Raw genomic sequence first — 19,797 nt, 5'->3', positions numbered from 1 at the left:
AGATCACACATTTCTACAGCTATTTCCTTAGGCACTACGTGGACGTCCCACAAATACGTGTCAAGCTGAAAACTCTTGTAACGAAAGGCATAAGCCCGTAGAGGGTGAATAGAGTGGGTGTGTGATGGGGTGTGTGTGTATAGTTTTTAAAAATTGTATCTCATTGCCTGGGAGCTGGAGGAACGGCCATCCACGTGACCTTTCCCTTCGCTTCTGTGTTCTCTTCAGTGGATCTGCAGTGTGGAGGGAACTACACAGACCCAGAGGGTCTCCTCTCTGCTGACTTGTCCGGACCTTTCACACACAACAGACAGTGCATCTATACCATAAGGCAGCCGCTGGGAGAGCAAGTCCAAGTCAACTTCACCCACGTGGAGCTGGAAGGCCAGAGTGGCTGTTCTCAGAGTTACATTGAGGTAACTTTTGCTACTTAGTGGCCCTCAGATGATGTTTATCAACATTTTTCATATTCTGTAGAGCAGAGGTCTTCACATGATTGCTGGGTCTGCAGCATCCAGATCTCCTGGATGACCTGGATGCGGGTAGTGTAGTTCTGGGTCCTCTCCCAGACCTACCGCATCAGAACCTCTAGGGCACAGGCTCAGCAATCTGTGTTTTAACAGGTCCTCTCCTCCTCCAACCCCGCTGATTCTGATGCAGGCTAGAGTCTGAGAACACCTGTCCTAGAGAATATGAAAGAACTTGCCAAAAATAGATCTACAGATGGTGAAACAGGAGATTGGTAATAGAGTAACAGAGGACAAAAATGAAAGCTGAGGCTAGAAGCTCATAATAATGCTAAATTACAAGCTATTAAACTGAGTCCCAATAATAGGCCCTAATAACTAAGGTGAATACAAATGAGTAAGACTAATAGCATTTACTAATAGGATACAGATTTCAGAGATTGTCCAGGACAGTTATATATGTGAGGGACCTCACCCCAGAGAAGTAAAAGGATTTGCCCGGGGTGAGCTAGCTAGTCAGTGGCAGGGAGTTCAGTTAAAGCATTGAATAACCCTTGTTTTAGAGTTAAGGGATTTTTTCCCTTCATCAGTTCTGCTTGCTCTCCCGCAGAAAACTTTAATTTAAATGTGTGTAATGGTTGTAATAAGAAGAATATCTGAGACAAAAAGGCAGTTTTTATCTGCCTCCCCTGGTATTTCATTTGTTTAACTATTGGTCAAGCCACAAATTAAAGTGTTGAGCAAGAGAAACAAAATACTTTTTGTTGGGTGCAATCATTTTGTATAAACTCAGGGAGGCATTGACAATTTTGTTTGCTCATGTTAAGTTAGACCAGTTCATTTTTCCAGGAAAAACCCATGTAACCTCTTACCCTCTTCTCTCCTTCACATGTAGAGAGAGGAAGCATAGAATTTTAGCATAAGGTCTGAACCTAGCTCAATAATGGAGCAGTGCATTGACCATGGTACCACAATAATATATTTTTTTAATCCAGAAGTTTTAAACTCAGATGATAAAGTAAATGTGTATATTCATTCAGTTTATGTTTTCTAAAGTCCCTCATAAGGTACATTAAAGTTTTTCATTATGAAGCAATTTTAGATATTTTTATATAAATAAAAACTAAATTTCCAACATCTGTTTTTCTACTTTGAGAATAATAAAAATAGCTCACACTTAGAGAGTACTTACTGTGCACCAGGATTTTGAGTCTATTTTTGTGTATGATGTTAGGGAATGTTCTAATTTCATTGTTTTACATGTAGCTGGCCAGTTTTTCCAGCACCACTTATTGAAGACACTGTCTTTTCTCCATTGTCTTGCCTCCTTTGTCATAGATTAGTTGGCCAATATAAGTATGGCTTTATTTCTGGACTCCCTTGTCTGTTTTTGTGCCAGTACCATACTATTTTGATTGCTATAGCTTTGTAGTATAATTTGAATCCATGGAGTGTGATACACCTAGTTTTGTTCTTTCAAGATTATTTTGGCTATTCATAGTCTTTTGTGTTTCCATACAAATTTTAGAATTATTTGTTTTAATTCTGTAAAAAAATGCCATTGGTATTTTGATAGGGATTGTATTGAATCTGTAGATTGTCTTGGGTAGTATGGTCATCTTAACAATACTAATTCTTCCAATTCATGAGCACAGATATCTTTCCATTTGTTTTTGTCATCTTCAGTTTCTTTCATCAATATCTTATAGTTTTTGGAGTATGTCTTTTACTTCTTTAGTTAGATTTATTCCTAGGTATTTTATTCTTCTTGATGCAATTGTAAATGGGATTGTTTCCTTAATTTCTCTTTCTGATAGTTCATTGTTAGTGTATAGAAATGCAACTGATCTCTGTATATTAATTTGTGTCCTGCAATTTTACTGAATTCAGTTATTAGTTCTAGAGTTTTTTGGTGGTGTCTTTAGTATTTTCTATATGTAGTATCATGTCATCTGCAAACAGTAGCAGTTTTACTGCTTCCTTTCCAATTTGGATTCCTTTTATTTCTTTTTCTTATCTGATTGCTGTGGCTAGGACTTCCAATATTAGGTGGCATAAAAGTGGAGAGAGTGAGCATCCTTGTCTCACTTCTGATCTTAGAGGAAATGACCTCAGCTTTTCACTGTTGAGTATGATGTTGACTGTAGGTTTGTCATATATGACTTTTATTATGTTGAGGAATATTCCCTCTATAGCCACTTTGTTGAAAGTTTTATCATAAATGGGTGTTGAATTTTGTTAAAACCTTTTCTGCATCTATTGAGATGATCATATAGTTTTTATTCTTAAATTTGTTAATGTGGTATATCACATCAATTACTTTGCAAATATTGGACCATCATTGCAACCCTGGGATAAATCCCAATTGATCATGGTGTATGATCCTTTTAATGTATTGTTGAATTTGGTTTGCTAATATTGTCTTCAGGAGATCTATTTTTTTGTGTGTGTGTGTGGTACGCGGGCCTCTCACTGTTGTGGACTCTCCCGTTGTGGAGCACAGGTTCCGGACGTGCAGGCTCAGCGGCCATGGCTCACGGGCCTAGCCGCTCCATGGCATGTGGGATCTTCCCGGACCGGGGCACGAACCCGTGTCCCCTGCATTGGCAGGCGGACTCTCAACCACTGCGCCACCAGGGAAGCCCCAAGAGATCTATTCTTTTTAGTCTTAATTTCATTTATTTACGTCCTGATCTTTATGACTTATATCTTCCTTCTACTAACTTTGGGATTTGTTTGTTCTTCTTTTTCTAGTTCCCTTAGGTGTAAAGTTAGATTGTTTATTTGAAATTTTTCTTATTTCCTGAGGTAAGCTTGGATCGCTATTAACTTCTCTCATAGAACTGCTTTTGCTTTGTGTCCTACATTTTGGATCATTGTGTTTCCGTTTTCATTTGTCTCCAGGTATTTCCTTATTTCCTCTTGATTTGTTTAGTGACCCATTGGTTGCTTAGTAGCATATTTTTTAGCCTCAAAGATGTGGATGTTTGTATTTCTTTTTGCAAGGTGTTTTTTTTTCCCCTGTAGTTGATTTCTAATCTCATACTCTTGTGGTCAGAAAAGTTACTTGATATGATTTCAATCTTATTCAATTTACTGAGACTTTTTTTGTGGCCTAGCACGTGATCTATCCTAGAGAATGTTCCATGTACACTTGGAAAAATGTGTATCTGCAGCTTTTGGGTGGAATGTTTTATATAATCTATCTGGTCTAATGTGTCATTCAAGGCCAATGTTTTCTTATTGATCTTTTATCTGGATAATCTGTCCTTTGACATAAGTGGGTGTTAAAGTCCCCTACTTTTATTGTTACTGTCAACTTCTCCCTTTATGTTTGCTAATATTTGCTTTATGTATTAGGTGTGCCTATTTTGGGTGCATATATACTTGTAATTGTTATATCTTCTTGGTTGATTCCTTTATCGTGTAATGCCCTTCTTTGTCTCTTGTTACAGGCTTTGTTTTAAAGTCTATTTTGTTTTATCTAAGTATTGCTACCCCAGATTTCTTTTCATTTCCATTTACATGGAACACCCTTTAACATTTCTTATAAAGCTGGTTTAGTGGTGCTGAACACTTTTAGCTTTTGCTTGGTTGTAAAACTCTATCTCTCCTTCAAATCTGAATAATAGTCTTGCCAGATAGAGTATTCTTGGTTGTATGTATTTTCCTTTCATCACTTTGAAGGTATTGTTACTCTTCCTTCTGGCTTGAAAAATTTCTGCTGAAAAGTCAGCTTATAGTCTCATGGGAGTTCCTATGTATATAACTAGTTGCTTTTTTCTTGCTGCTTTCAATATTCTCTCTTTATTTTTTTTTCTGTTTTAAATACAGTATGTCTTGGTTTATACCTCTTTGGTTTCATCTTGTGTGATACTCTCTGTGCTTCCTGGACCTGGATATCTGTTTCCTTTCCTGGTTTAGGGAATATTTCAGATATTATTTCTTTAAATAAGTTCTCTGCCCCTTTCTCTCTCTCTTTTCCTTCTGGGACCCCTTTAATGTGAATGTTAGTACACTTGATGTTGTCCCAGAGGTCACTTAAACTATCCCATTCTTAAAAATTCTTTTTTCTTTTTTCTGTTCAGCTTGGCTGATTTCCAAGTTTGCTAATTCATTGATTCCTTTGAGTGTATCTTTTATTTCAGTTATTGTATTCTTCAGCTCTTTTTGGTATCTTCTCTGTATTTTCTAACTCTCTGTTAAACTTCTCACTGTGTTCATCATTCTTTTTCAGAGTTCATTGAATATTTTTAAGATCATTACCCTGAACCCTTTATCAGGTAGATTGCTCGTCTGCACTGCATGTAGTTCTTTTTCTGAGGATTTGTCTTATTCCTTCCTTTGGAGCACATTCCTCTGTCTCCTCATTTTGCCTAATTCTCTGTGTTTATTTTTCTGTATTAGGTAGGTAGGTTACATTTCCCAGTCTTGGAGAAGCAGCCTTATGTAGAAGACGTCCTACGGGGCCCTGCTGCGTACTCGCCTCTGGTCACCAGAGCTTTATGCTCTGTGGGTGCCCCCATGTGGGCTGAGTGGCCCCTTCTGTTGTGACAGAGCCAACTGCTGTGGGCACACTGACAGGTGGGACTGGCTCCTGATCCTGTTGGCTGTGAGGCCTGCCTCTTGAGATACTGCCAGCCCACTGGTGGCCCACTGCTAAGCCCCAGTGTGGCTGGTCACATGGCCTGGGGCATCCTGGGGCGGGTGCTGGGCCCACTGGTGGGTGGGGCTAGGACCTGGCATGGCTGGTTGCATGGTCTGGGGGGGGTGTCTCAGGGCCGGTGATGAGCCTGCTGGTAGGCAGGACTGGGTCCTGGAATGGTTTGCCACATGGCCTGGGGGGGTCCTGGGGCTGATGCTGGCCTTCTGGTGGGTGTGATAATAACTGTGGTATTACCCATACTCAGTGTAGCATATCTTTCTTTTTCTTTTTTTTAAAACAAGAAACACACATTTATGTATTAATTCTTGGATTTATACAGCTCTCTCAAAGTTTCTACTTCTAAAAAGATTTGTCACCCATGGGTGATGTGATGTGGCTGGTAACAAAAGAATAAGTATAGGAAGAATAGATCAACTGTTCATCCCTCTGTTTTTGTCTAAGAGAGCTTTTAAACTGTAGAGAATAGTTCAATGAATGTGACAGAACTATCTTTCCAGAATAAAAAGCAGCCCCTCTCATTAATATTTCATAAGTGATTTAAGCCGTCAGAACTCTGAGTGAAGGACACATAAGGTAGTAATGAAAGTTTAATTTTTAATCCCAGAGAATGTGAGCACTAGGCTGAATAATAATTTCAGAAGCTTATGTGATACTAAGGCCAGGGCTTGAAATAGGATATGGAAGGAAATGAACAGAATTGTTCGCCCCACCAGATCTCCTCGACCCATCCCACATCATCTGTCCCTCCCCACCAAAACTGGGGAAGTCGAAAGGGAGCACAGAAGAGAGACTAGTAAGGGAAGGGGGAGGAGAGGGACCTTGTGGGGAAACAGGAGAGCTTCTGGGGAAGTTGTTCCCTCTTAGAAGAGGAAAGAGAAATAAACAGCAGAGAAAGATTGATAACTATAATTAATAAGATAGGGAGAATACATTACACTAAATTTGGCTTCTGAAATCTAAGGAATGTGTACCCATTCTACAAGTCTCATTGAATGACAAATTAATCATATTTTAGACCTCTTGCCAATCTCAGTAAATTCACAACAGAAATTGTACACACATCTCTTTACAATGCGATGCAAGTAGAAATTATAAAAAATTTTAAATGTCCAACTTCTTGGAAATCTGTAAACTTTTTCCTAAATAATTACTGGGTTAAGGAAGGAACTAGAAAATGAAATGAAAGACAATGTAGGAAAATGCTATATATCAAAACCAGGTAAAAGCTCTAAGATTTTAAAGAAAGAACCAAAAAAATGGGAAAGTTGGAGAGCACAGTAAACTGGAACACTGAAGATCTGTCTTCCCTTGGAATCTGGGGTGGCGGGGGAGGCAGGGTGCTGCACAGCTCTCCCACGTCCCCACAGGTCTTTAGATGAATTCAAATTCACACAGTACTTCCTTTTGCTCTTTGTTAGGCAGTGAAGCTGTTCAGCTCCAGCCTTGGGATTGGGGGAGAGAGGGCTGTGACTTCCGGCCTGCCTGAGCACACTTGGTACCCTCAAGGGGACGTGTTGGTCAGAGTCTCATGACTGTGATTCACAGAAAAATTCTTAAGGATATAAACCCAAATGGCAGAGAAAGAATAAGCCCTCTGACAACTGAAGCTGGAATGTGGCTGCAGGAAGCACGCTCACCAGAGTAGCCTGAGGAGCATTGTTTTCAGTTAAGCACACGTTGGAAGTAACTTTAGTTCAAAGAAATGTCTTTCTAGAGATGGCAGGAAAAAAGGGGACATGGTGAGATGTTCAATAGTTTTCATTCTTAGCATATTGGATTTGGAGTCTGGGCAGAGACTAGAAACATTTGGTTAGTTTCTTAGCACTTGTTGTCAACACAGTTTTTCCAAAATTGCTCTGCCATCCTGATGCTCTTTAATGAAGTGATAAAATGTGCTATTGCTCAGGTGAAATCATTCTACAGATTGGCGTGGTGGGCGCCAGGAGGTAGACTGGGGTGGTAGAACCGCCTAGCTTTGGAGTCGTGAGGGACCATATAGCGTAGATCCTTCCTGTGTGTAAAGGAGTTGCATGTTTATGTGGACATCACAAACCCCACGGAACAAGTGAGACGGAGAGCAGTGAGTGAGAAGAGGAAGCTATGGAAATGGGGTAACCAAGAATGCTCCAGACTTCTGGGGCAGATCGAGAGGATGACCCATGCTCTCTGGTATAAATGAGAACAATATTGCATGAAAACATGACAGAGGACTTCAGCTCTCTGTTTCACTGAAGGCATGATGTTTGACATCAGTAAGCCTCGGTTTCCTCATCCATAATAGGAATAGTAATACGACTACTGTTTACAGAAGGATTAGAAGAGGTCATTCACTCATTTATCTATTCATTCTCTGAATATTTATCAGACAACTTGGATGCCAGGCACTGTGTTGGGGATGGGTACGTAAAACACAAGAGATATTAAACAAGTAAGCACACAACTACGTAGTTTCAAGGTGGGAAGAGTATTGTGAAGGAAAGAAAGTACGTGAAAGAAAATAACAGTGCTGATGACTTTGGTTGAATGGTTAGGGGTATCTTCCCTAAGGATGTCACATTTTGAGTCTGAAGATGAGAAGGGTTAGCAATGCAAAGAGCTAAGAGAAGGAGAATTCCCGCTAGAGGTACCAACATAGCCTTAGACACTGAACTGAGAAAAAACATGGCAAACATGAAGAATTGAAAATAGAGTAGTGCGGCTGGAATCACAAAGGAGAGGAGGGAAACAAGAATTAGGCAGGAACTAGATCTTGTAGGGCTCTGTACATGGGGGTAAAGAAGCTAGCTTTGCTAAATGAAAAGAGAAACAATTAGAACGTTCTTAGCACAGTGCCTGGATCACCAGGAATGGTTGGTAAAAGTTAACATGACGATGATTCCGATGATGATGATGATGATGATGATGGTGGGGGAGGAGAAGAGAGGTGGAAGCAGGTGACATACTGGAGTTGGCAGTCATGTAGGAGCACACTTCTAGGTAAAACTACACCTGTAGTCCTGATTTGAGAAAAGCAGATTTTTTTAAAAAAAGCAGACAAAGGATAAATTTACTCTATTGATAGAGATATTAGAAGCACCACTGTTTCCAGAGGCATAAAAAGCTTTAAAATTTTGACTATGAAATCATGAAACATAATAATGAATAAAGAAGGATAACAAGATATCTAAGAAGATAATTTTTAGTCCCTGTGTGGCTTCTCTCACCTCTTACCCCTCACCCTTTAGTCTCTCATTTGGAATGGGGCCACGTCGCCACCCCCCTTTCCCCCACCCCGGCTCCTGTGTACCCAGATGAACCCAAGGCTGGTCTCCAGGATCAAGTCTTTGTTTAGCTAAGGGGCATTTCAACCCAACACTCACTTCACAAGAAGCCACGTGTTAAACATTACTGTATGGTAAGGTTCTGTTTTCAGCTCTTGGTTGGACCAAGCCTAAGTGCCAAAGTATTTCGTTTGCTTTGAATTATGATTTAATACTTAATCAAATTTTTGACATTGTTATATAAAAACAAATCTGTGTATGTAGCAGATATGAACAAATGAGCACATATATTAAGTCCTGGCTTTAGGACCTGATCCATTACAGATGTTAAAGCTTACTTCTGACTGGGCTTCAGATCCACCTAAAATTTCAGATAAACTGTGTTTTACAGCCCAGTTAATTTTAGCTCTTTCTACAGGCTCCTTTATAAGAACTATTTTTCATTTAAAAAAAACCTTCTGTATGAGTAGTTTGTCTTCAGGAACCAGATCCATCTGCCGATGTTAAAGATCAGAAGCATTTGGGGTATTCCGTAGGGTTAAAAACCATGGGTCACAGATTATCAATTGGATCTCTGAGCCTGAAACCATCAGTGTTTGCTGAATGAATAAAGCAAACAATGAAAAATCTGGGCCTGGTCCCCAGAACACTAGAATTTGGAATGGTCCTTGTCATTTCTTTGCAAACGTGATCCACAGTAAAGAATGAATTTGGCGTGGTGATGCAAGTGACCATGGCATGAGTTCAGCTGACTTCTTAAGAAACAGTACAGACCAGGCTGAAATATGAGTCATCTTTCTCGATTACACCGCAGTAACAAACAGTCAATAACAAGAAAACAAATCAAAAGCAATAACAGAAAATTTCTGTGGCTTACAGTGACATATGTTTATTCTCCACTGGTGTTAACATGCTAGTCTGGTATCGGTGGCAGTTCTGCTGATCTGGCCCCTGTCCCATCTGTCCCTGGGGCCCCAGCCCTTGGTCTTGTGAGAGCAGAAAGGAAAAGACGGTTGAATCGTGCAGTGACCCCCAAAGCTTCCACTTGGAAACTGCACATCACCTCTGCTCACATTCTTTAGGGCAAAGCGAGACCTGTGGCCAAGCCCAGAGTCAACGGGAAGGATAAATATTAAATCTCCATAGGGAGACAGCACAAGTCACAAGGCCATGAGCTTGTGAGATATGCAGTCTCTTACAGGAGGAAGTTGAATAGGAAAAACGAAAGAGGTTTTTGTTGCCGCTGAGGGGGCGGAGGGAGGCATGCAAATTCACAGCCCTAAGATGGTGAATACAGGATGCGCTGCGCATGATTTGGGGTCACTTTAGAGCACTGGGGGATTGTGGTTATAGTATATTGCCATGCCTGGGTTCCAGGGAGAATATAGACTTTCAGAATTAATAAGGTTCATTTCCACCGGGAGAGAGAAACATAGCCAAAATCAATTGTACCTTCTAGGTTTAAAGCCCTCGAGCCCTATAAGTTCCTCTTAAAACATTTGGACTGCAGCTGCCTTTCTCCTTGCTGGAGTCCTTGAATTTCATTAGTGAGGCCCAGGGGAACGGCCTGCTTTAGCGTTTGCTCTGCTGCTTTTGGACTGTGTTTCTTCCTCCTTGTCATCTGCTAATGGGCAAAATAGAAAAGAGAGATGCTTGCTACGGTCTTAGCAGAAGCGAAGGGCACCCCAGAGGGTTCAAGAACAGGAGGACATCTTACTCCGTGTTTCATGCTTTCCGGTTTCCAAGAACTGTAGCATGCCTGCGTCTCTAGCAAAAATTGAACCGTCATACCACGCCTTAAAATTAATGAATCAACAAGTGTCTGTCCGACACCTATTTGCAAAGTTGTTAGATGCTGAAGGTGATATGGAAATTTTCTCTTCCTTCAGAGATTTGCTGTTTGGTTGGAGAGCTGTGTAGCATAACTTTACGGCTGTGTGTGAAATTTGCGTTCAGCTCGTAGAAAGGAACTGGTTTGGGATGAGTCAGTGGAGAGGCATGTGATTGCCAGTGTCTGTGTAAGACTCTGTCATATGGCTGTACCATGATTTATTTAATCACCCTCCTATTATTAGACGTGTGGAATATTTTCAATTCTTGTGTCTATAGAGCATACGCTGATGTGGAACCTTGTGTGTCTTTGTCTGCATCTTGAATGATTTCCTTATGACAGAGTGTGAGAAGTGAAGTTACCGGGTCCAAAACTATGAACATTTCCAAGACTCCTGATACATATTGTCCAATTATTTTCCAGAAATTTATACTTCCAACCAGTTATGCATGGGAGTAACATGTTACCATATCCCTACCAGCTTTGAGGATTATACTTTTAAGCTCTTCCCTTTACTGCCCATTCCCTTTGACCTGGATATTCTTCCAAGTTTCAACTTAAAAGTTACTTCTGCTGAGAAATATTCCCTCATTCTCTGTAGGAGTTCAGAGTATTTGGTTAAGTTAATGGTTCTCTACACTTTAAGACCTTCTTATATCAACCTTATGCTATTCTGAAATGAAATTCATAGATAATATCAGCTCATATTGTATACATACATTATATAAATAAAAATAAAATTGTAAGTGTAAGATTTAGGAGAAATAAAGCAAAGTAAAAAAAAAAAATTATGAGGACTTCCCTGGTGGCACAGTGGTTAAGACTCCATGCTCCCAATGCAGGGGGCCTGGGTTTGATCCCTGGTCAGGGAGCTAGATCCCACATGCCTGGCACAGCTAAGGAGCCCGTCTGCCACAACTGACAGGGCGCAACCAAATAAATAAATTAATTAAATGAAATTTAAAAAGTTATGACAGTATGTTAAAAGCCTAGGCAAGCTGCACTTGAAGACAGAATGAAGTCGTAACTTGTTTGCCCCCTAAACCCTATCAACGCCGCACTAAAAACGCAGGCCGACGTGGCTACGTAGGTTGGTGAATTTTCTGAAATGGCGACCAATTCTTGGCAGATTTCCAGGAGGAAAAAAAGGACTTCTTTTGATTCACACTCTACTTGTAATCCTGGAAAATCCGGTGTGTGTTAGAATTGAGCAAAAGTATTTTGCACTTGGTATATAAACCAGAGCTAGATTTTACACTTGTAACTGTCACTGCATTGAAGGTCACACAGGAGAGAGGAGAATCCTCGTTGTGTGTGACTGGCTCTCACATTTCAGGGTGTTTAGTATCTTGGGTCCCCAGCCACTAAATGCCAGTAGCGCCCCACCCCCATCCTGTGAATAATGAAAACAAAACCAAATATGCCTTCACGGATTTCCAAAATGCCTAACTGAGGTACCCGTGGAGCCCCATTGTGTTAAGTAGTAAAAGAGCATATTCTCTCCTTCCCTGTACGTGACGCTCACGCTTTTGAAAAAAAAGTGCTTGCTTCTTGTGAGTTCCTGTGAGCGGTGACTGTCTTTCACAGCAGTATCACCAGTACAGGCCCTGGTGTTTGTTGATGCCTTGAAGATGGTAGTCGAGGGAATGGATTAGTAGGTGGATGGCTAGCTCTTCCAAAATAATTCTGTAGAACAAAGGTAGTATGAACATCCATGGAAGAATTCCTGATTTGAGTGAGGAACTTCAGAAAGGTCAAGAATAACGATAGCTGTTCTTCAGTCCACCTCTTCTAGCACTAGGCATTTCGCTAAGGAATTCACACGTTTGTTTCACCTGTTCGCTCCAACTGCTTGAGCTTGGCTTAGATTTAGTGACTTGTTCAAAGTTACTAAGTGTGGAGGTTTGTAAGTGACAGAGGTGGGAATTGAATCCAGTTGACATGACTCTGTAGACCATGCTCATGGCCACCACGCTATAAGATACTGACTATTGATTTAAAATAGGTGGTCTTTATAATGTGAAGGAAATTTTCTTTTGCTCCTGACTTTCTAAGAGTTTTGTTTCTAATAATAGGAATGCTAACAAACTTTTTGACATCTATAGAGATAAATAGTTTAGCTTATTGGATCTATTAGTGAGCTTAATTTATAATTTGAGAGTTATTTGTAGTGAGGTGGATGGACCTATAGTCTGTCATACAGAGTAAAGTAAGTCAGAAAGGGAAAAACAAATACTGTATGCTAACACATATATATGGAATCTAAAGAAAAAAAAGTGGTTATGAAGAACCTAGGGGCAGGACAGGAATAAAGACGCAGATGTAGAGAATGGACTTGAGGACACAGGGACGGGGAAGGGTAAGCTGGGACGAAGTGAGAGGGTGGCATGGACATATATACACTACCAAATGTAAAATAGATAGCTAGTGGGAAGCAGCTGCATCACACAGGGAGATCAGCTTGGTGCTTTGTGACCACCTAGAGGGGTGGGATAGGGAGGGTGGGAGGGAGATGCAAGAGGGAGGAGATATGGGGATATATGTAGATGTATAGCTGATTCACTTTGTTATACAGCAGAAACTAACACACCACTGTAAAGCAATTATACTTCAATAAAGATGTTAAAAAATATATATATAATTTGAAACAATCCTTGCATTACTCTTAACCTCATGTTTTATTTGATATATAAGCCTAACAATGGAGAGAATTCATTTTTCTAGAACTGTGTGTAGGATTTTTATATCTATATTAATAGGTGAGATCTACCCATAGTTTTCCTTTGTATTATCTATGTTGGGATTTGGTGAGATGGTTCTGAGACAAATTATTTGGGAATTGTTCCATGTTTGAGGGTTCCTTAGAACAAATTATATATGGGAATTATCTTTTCCTTACAAGTTTAATATAACTTACCAGGTAGAGCATCTTCTAGGAGTTTTTTGGGGGGAACTAATTGTATTATATTCAATTTTATCCATGGCTTATTGCCTATTCAGATTTTATTTTTCTTCTCCTTGAGATAATTTTAGTAATTTATATTTTTCTGGAAATAACCATTTCAAACATTCAACTATATTAACATAGTGCTGTACATAGAATTATCATATTAAACAAGTGTTTCAGTATCTGTGTATTTGTATCATGTTTGTCATTTTTAATTTTTTGTATTTGTGCTTCTTTTCTTTCTTTCCTTTTCTTTATTGATTAGGATTCTTGATTAGGATTACAGATCAATTTTCTTCTTCTGTTTAGGTTCGAGATGATCAAACCTTACTTGGAAAAGTCTGTGGCAGTGAAACCCTCTCTCACATTAAATCCATCACTAATAGTATCTGGATCAGGCTTAAAATAGACGCTTCTGTTGTAAGAGCTAGTTTCAGTGCTGTTTATCAAGTCGGTAAGAAAACTCATGCCTTAATTTTTAAATGTCTCATTTGCCTGATTATAACATTTTCATTTCTTGAAATAATTGAGTAATTTTATGTCCTCCAGTGGTAAGGGGAAAATTCTAATAGTAGTGTTACATTCCATTATGTCCTCCTGCGGAGTGAAACTTTGCAGTAAAATTGAGGGCAACAGTCATTTATCTCTGGACACACACTACTGTCTTTTTCATACTTACAGCGTGTGGAGGTGAATTAACTGGAGAAGGGGTCATCCGCTCGCCCTTTTATCCTAACGTGTATCCAGGAGAAAGAATCTGCAGGTGGACCATCCACCAACCCCAAAGCCAAGTGGTTCTTCTCAACTTCACTGCCTTTGACACGGGAAGTTCTGCCCACTGTGATACAGATTATATTGAGGTGAGAGTAAAACACTTTGGAATATTTGCACTTGATTGGATATTATTAAAAATATTATGTCACGTTTTCCTCAGATCAGTTACATGAAACAAAACTAGTTTATAGGTGCAAAATTCTCAACAGAATTCTAGCTAACTGAATCCAGCAGCATATAACGAGGATTACGTACCATGACCGAATGGGATTTATCCCAGGAATGCAAGGTTGGTATCTGTCCAAAAATCAGTCAGTGTAAAATAAAATAAAGGAAAAAAACACAAAAACACCCACATAGTTACCTCAATAGATGCAAGAAAAAAAAAGAAAAGCATTTGATGAAGTTTCATACCTTTTCATGATAAAAACACTCAACAAACCAAGAATAGAAGGGAACTTCCTTAATCTGATAAAGGGCATCTGTAAAAAAACCCCACAGCTAACATCATATTTAGTGATGAAACACTAAATGCTTTGCCTCTACGGTCAGTAAAAAGACAAAGATGTCTGTTCTCACCACTTGTATTCAACATTATACTGGAGCGGAGCAGTGGGGCGGCCTCGGGGTCTCCCGGCCCTTCCCGGACTCGGCTCTGGGCTGACAGTGCCCCGCGGCCACGTTAGGGGTTCCCTCTCGGCCGTTTAGGGTGGGCCGCCGGTGCCCTCAGCTGCCTCACCTGGACACGAAGGCTGACCTTCTTGTCTTGACCACGAAACCAGGAATAACCAGGTGACATGGGTTAGTCCCTCCTTTCAGAGGAGTAACCTGCCGTTGCTAGAAACCGCAGGACGGTTCCTACGCTGATGTGGACCCAACCCCAGGAGACACTAAGTGAAAGAAAGCGAAGAGTGGAAAAACGTGTGAGGATGTGCATTGTTGGCAGGTTTGGGGTGTTTTTTTTAAAAGACCCACGAGGGTAGAGATGTCCACGAGCTCGCACAGGCAGAGTCCCTCCCGAAGGGCCAAAACGGGCAGTGAGGAAGCCAGCAGAGATGGGAGGATAGGGACAGGGGCGGGGGAAACAAGTTTGGGCATATTTGAGTGTGTGATCTAAACACACAAAGTCCTTTTATGAGGTTATCACATCATAAAGCGAGAAGGCAACGTTAAAAAAAGAAAAGTGGGCTTTTTCAGCTGGAACCATGATAGTTAATAGATTCATGAGATTGAATTTGTGAGGATAAAATGTTAAAGGTCAGTACTGGAGTATCAATATCTGCAAAGGTTTCGAATCGATGAGACGACCTGAGTCTTGGAAGCGAGATTGTTTTTGTTTTTGAGGGGAGGAGGGGGAGCCCGGCAAATAGAAGGAGCTCAAGCCCCTTTTGTTGAATGAATAAATAAATGCCTTTCTGCTACAAGAAAAAACAAACAAACAAACAAAAACCTAGAAATTCTAGTTAGGACAATTAAGCAAGGAAAGGAAACAAAATGCATCCAGAATGAAAAGGAAGGAATACAATTATCTCAATTCACAGATAACATGATGTTGTATATAAAAAATCATAAGGAATCTATACACAGACACACACACACTTAAACTATTAGAACTAATAAACAAATTCAGCAGGTTGTGGGATATAAGATCAAAATATGAAAGTCACTTCTTTTTTATATACTAGCAATGAACAATTTGAAAATGAAATCAAGGAAACAATTCCAATTACAATAGCAAAAAAGAATAAATATTGAGGAATATAGCTTTAAAAAGACATGTAAAATTTGTAGTCTGAAAACTACAAGATGTCATTGAAGGAAATTGAAGATCTAAATAAATAGAAAGACATCTCATGTTAATGGATTAGAAGACATAATAATGTTAAGATGGCAGTACTCCTTAAATTTATCTAAAGATTTAATTCAATCTCTACCAAAATCCCAGCGGGCACTTTTGCAGAAATTCACAAGCTGATTGTAAACTTCGATGGGAAATGCAAGGGAACCAGAATAACCAGAAGCATTGTTGAAAAAGAACAACATTGGTGGAGTCACACTTATGATTTTAAAACTTAGAACAAAACTATAATAATCAAGACAGTGTGTTATTCAGGTGAGGATACAAATATGGAGCAATGGAACAGAATAGAAAATCCAGAAATAAATTCATACCTTTATGACCAATTGATTTTTGAAAAGGGTGCCAAGACGATTCAATGGGAAAAAGTAGTTTTTTGAAGTGGTGCTGAATGTGCACACACAAAATCACGGAACTGGACTCCTTCCTTCCACTGTACACAAAAATTACCTCAGAATGGACCATAGACCTAGATTTCGTAGCTAAAACTATGAAACTCCTGAAGAAAACATAGGAGTAAATATCTGTGACCTTGGGTTAGGCAAAGCCTTCTTAGATCTGACACAAAAAAACGCAACAAAAGAAAAATTGGACTTCATCGAAATTAAAAACAATCTAATTTTTTAAATGGGCAAAGAATATGAATATATATTTCTTTAAAGAAGATATACAAATAGTCAGTAAACACATGAAAAAGATGCTCAACATCACTAATCATCAGAGAAGTACAAATCGAACCACAATGAGATACTGCTTCACACCCGCTAGGATACTATCATCAAGAAGTCAGATAATAACAAGTGTTGAAATTGGAGCCCTTTTACACTTACACACTGCTGGTGAGCATTTAAATGGTACAGCTGCTTTGGAAAACAATTGGTAGTTCCTCAAAAAGTTAAACGCAGAGTTATCATTTGATCCAGCAATTCCACTTCTAGGTATACACCGAAGGGAAACGAAAATACACATCCACACAAAAATTTGTACATGAATGACTTCAGTCGTTATTCATAGTAGCCAAAATGTAAAAACAACCTAAACGTCCATCCGTTGATGTGTATTAATAAAATATGATATATCCATACAGTGGACTGTTATATGGCATTAAAAAGAAATGAGGTAATGACACATGATACAAAATGGAAGAACTTTGAAAACATTATGCTCAGTGAACGTAGCTAGTTACAAAAGGCCACATATTGTATGATTTCATTTATTTGAAATGTCCAGAAGAGGCAATCTTATGGAAATAGAAAGTAAATTAGTGGCATCCTGGGGCTGGGGTTTGAGGGGGATGGAGAGCGGCTGCTAAGGGGGATAGAGTTTCTTTCCGGGAGACTAAAATATTCTAAAATTGATTTTTACTATACTAATAAACATTTTAGAAAAAATTATTTTTGAAGCAGTTTTCCAAAATAAATATCTAACAAAATAAATTTGAACATATCTTTTTTACTTAGATTGGTAGCAGTTCCATTTTGGGTTCTCCTGAAAATAAAAAGTATTGTGGCACAGACATACCTTCGTTCATAACATCCGTGTACAATTTTCTTCATGTCATATTCGTGAAAAGTTCTTCTGCTGAAAATTATGGTTTCATGGCTAAATTTAGTACTGCGGCTTTGGGTAAGAGATTGATTCCCCTACTTTGCCTCTTGGGCTTGTATCAGAATAAGTGAACAATGGAAATAAATTATTATAGAAATTTAATCTACACTACAGATGTGTAGTCACCTACACTGTAAAAATTTTACAGTACACGCAAAGGCAAAGAATATATATATATTTCCTAATCAGCACATGTCAGTAATTAACTGATGTCTATTAATAAGAGAAAAACTAGGTTATCTTCAGTGACATAGAAGGAACCTTTTTCTTTTTGACCTTTTAAGGGATTATGATCAGATTATTTTATTTGAAATTATTTATTTGTTGGTTACTTTTTCGGATAATTATTATTATTTTTATTTCAACAGCATGTGGGAAAGTTCTTACAGAGTCAACAGGAAGCATTCAAAGTCCTGGCCATCCAAATATCTACCCCCATGGTGTCAACTGTACCTGGCACGTAATAGTCCAACCTGGTCACCTGATTCATCTGAGATTCAGGGAATTTCATCTGGAGTTTCATTACAATTGCACAAAGGACTATCTAGAAGTTTATGACACTGGTTCTCAGACATCTCTTGGGAGGTGAGATGATTTTGTTTTTCGATTTTTAACACAAAAACTTCCTGCTTTCTTGCACTCCTGCTTCAGTGATGGATTTAAAGTCCATCATGTTGTGTTATAAAAACCAGGTGAGGTCAACACACTTCTCAGTGACCATTTCTACATCGCTACTCACTACTCTGTAGCCTTGGCCATTAGTAATTACCTTTCGGCATGTGGATATACCCACGAAGCCATCGCCAAAATCAAGATAATGCACATATCCTTTACCCTCACACCTTCTTCCTGCCCATTATGATTCCTCACTTTGTTCCTCATCCCCAGCCCCAGGAAACCATGAAACTGCTTTCTATCACTGTAACTTAGTTTGCATATTCTGGAATTATATAAAAGTGGCATCATTCTGTATGTGCTCATTTTTAATCTGAGTTTTCTCAGTCAGGCTAATATTTTGTTGAGCTCCTTTGACCTGAGGCTTTACAGTTTTATGAAATATGAAACATTTTGGACCATTAGTTCTTGAAACGCTTTTTCTGTCTCTCCTCCCCTTGGGACTCTGATTACATGTATCTTAGGCCATTTGATGTTGTCCCAGAACTCATTGATATTCTCTTCATTTGATTTTGTGTCTTTGTTCTCTGTGCATTTCATTTTGGAAAGTTTCTATTACTCTGTATTCAAGTGCACTAATCTTCTTTCCTACAGTGTCTATCTGCTATTAATCCTACCAAATGCATCTTTTCATCTCAGACATGGTAGTTTTCACTTCTGGAAATTCATCTGGGGCCGTCTTTTATATCTTCCACATCTCTACTTTACACATTAATTTTTTGCCTCTAGCTTCTTAAATTGGTGGGATACAGTTATAACTATTTTTATGTCTTTGTCTGCTAATTCAGTCCTCCGTGTCATTTCTTGCTACGTTTAGATTGATCAGTTTTTCTTCTCATTATGGGTCATACTTTCCTCCTTCTTTTCATGCTTGGTAATATTTGATAGGATGACACACATTTTCAATTTTGTGTTTGTGCACTGGACACTACTGTATTCTTGGGCTTTGTTTTGGGATGCAGTTAAGTTACTTTGAAACAGTTTGATCATTTCCAGTTTTGCTTTTAAACTCACTTGTCTCCTGTCTCTGAAGAGTCATTGTCCTTCACTGCTTGATAGCCAGTGTCTTGAGAGCCATTGTTCTATCTATTTTTGTCCAGATTTTCAGTTGTTTCAGATACAAGATTATGTAAATCCAGCCCCTGTTATTACCTCTTTGTTGGAAATAGATATCTCCTGATTCCTTTTTCCCCTTCTTTTTGTATTTCATTTTCTTTTTCCTCATCCATTTGTTGTTGTTGTTGTTGTTTTGTTTGTTTGTTTTTGCGGTATGTGGGTCTCTCACTGCTGTGGCCTCTCCCACTGTGGAGCACAGGCTCTGGACGCGCAGGCTCAGCGGCCATGGCTCACGGGCCCAGCCGCTCCGCGGCATGTGGAATGTTCCCGGACCAGGGCACGAACCCGTGTCCCATGCATCGGCAGGCAGACTCTCAACCAGCGCGCCACCAGGAAAGCCCTCCTCATCCATTTTTTAAACATTTTTCTTTATCCATTATTTCCTTAAACTTATTTTTTCCCCCAGTTTTATTCTCCCTCTTCATTTTTTGATCTTTCTTGTCTTAATCTTTAAGTTTTTAAAATTCCTTCTTTTTTTCTATTTCTTTTTTATACTTGACTTGTAATCACTGAAAAATACATAATTTTTGCTGAATGACATAAACTACAATGATCTAGTCCGAATTTGGCAGACATGGGCATATAGAGAGACATT

General features: G+C 39.2%; 1 protein-coding gene across 3 annotated transcripts in view; it reads left to right on the top strand.

The window, feature by feature from the left end:
* Positions 1–19,797, top strand: part of CUBN (cubilin) — a 280,926-nt gene that overhangs the window by 47,818 nt on the left and 213,311 nt on the right. For all 3 annotated transcript variants that reach the window (XM_060006307.1, XM_060006306.1, XM_060006305.1), the window contains exons 18-22: positions 229–416; positions 13,481–13,625; positions 13,853–14,031; positions 17,264–17,429; positions 17,780–17,996. In XM_060006307.1, the coding sequence (XP_059862290.1) occupies positions 229–416; positions 13,481–13,625; positions 13,853–14,031; positions 17,264–17,429; positions 17,780–17,996 (895 nt within the window). The remainder of the gene's footprint in view (positions 1–228; positions 417–13,480; positions 13,626–13,852; positions 14,032–17,263; positions 17,430–17,779; positions 17,997–19,797) is intronic.

Source organism: Delphinus delphis, chromosome 2 (assembly GCF_949987515.2).
Source record: "Delphinus delphis chromosome 2, mDelDel1.2, whole genome shotgun sequence".
Taxonomy (NCBI): Eukaryota; Metazoa; Chordata; class Mammalia; order Artiodactyla; family Delphinidae; genus Delphinus; species Delphinus delphis.
This window is presented reverse-complemented; position numbering and strand designations above follow the sequence as displayed.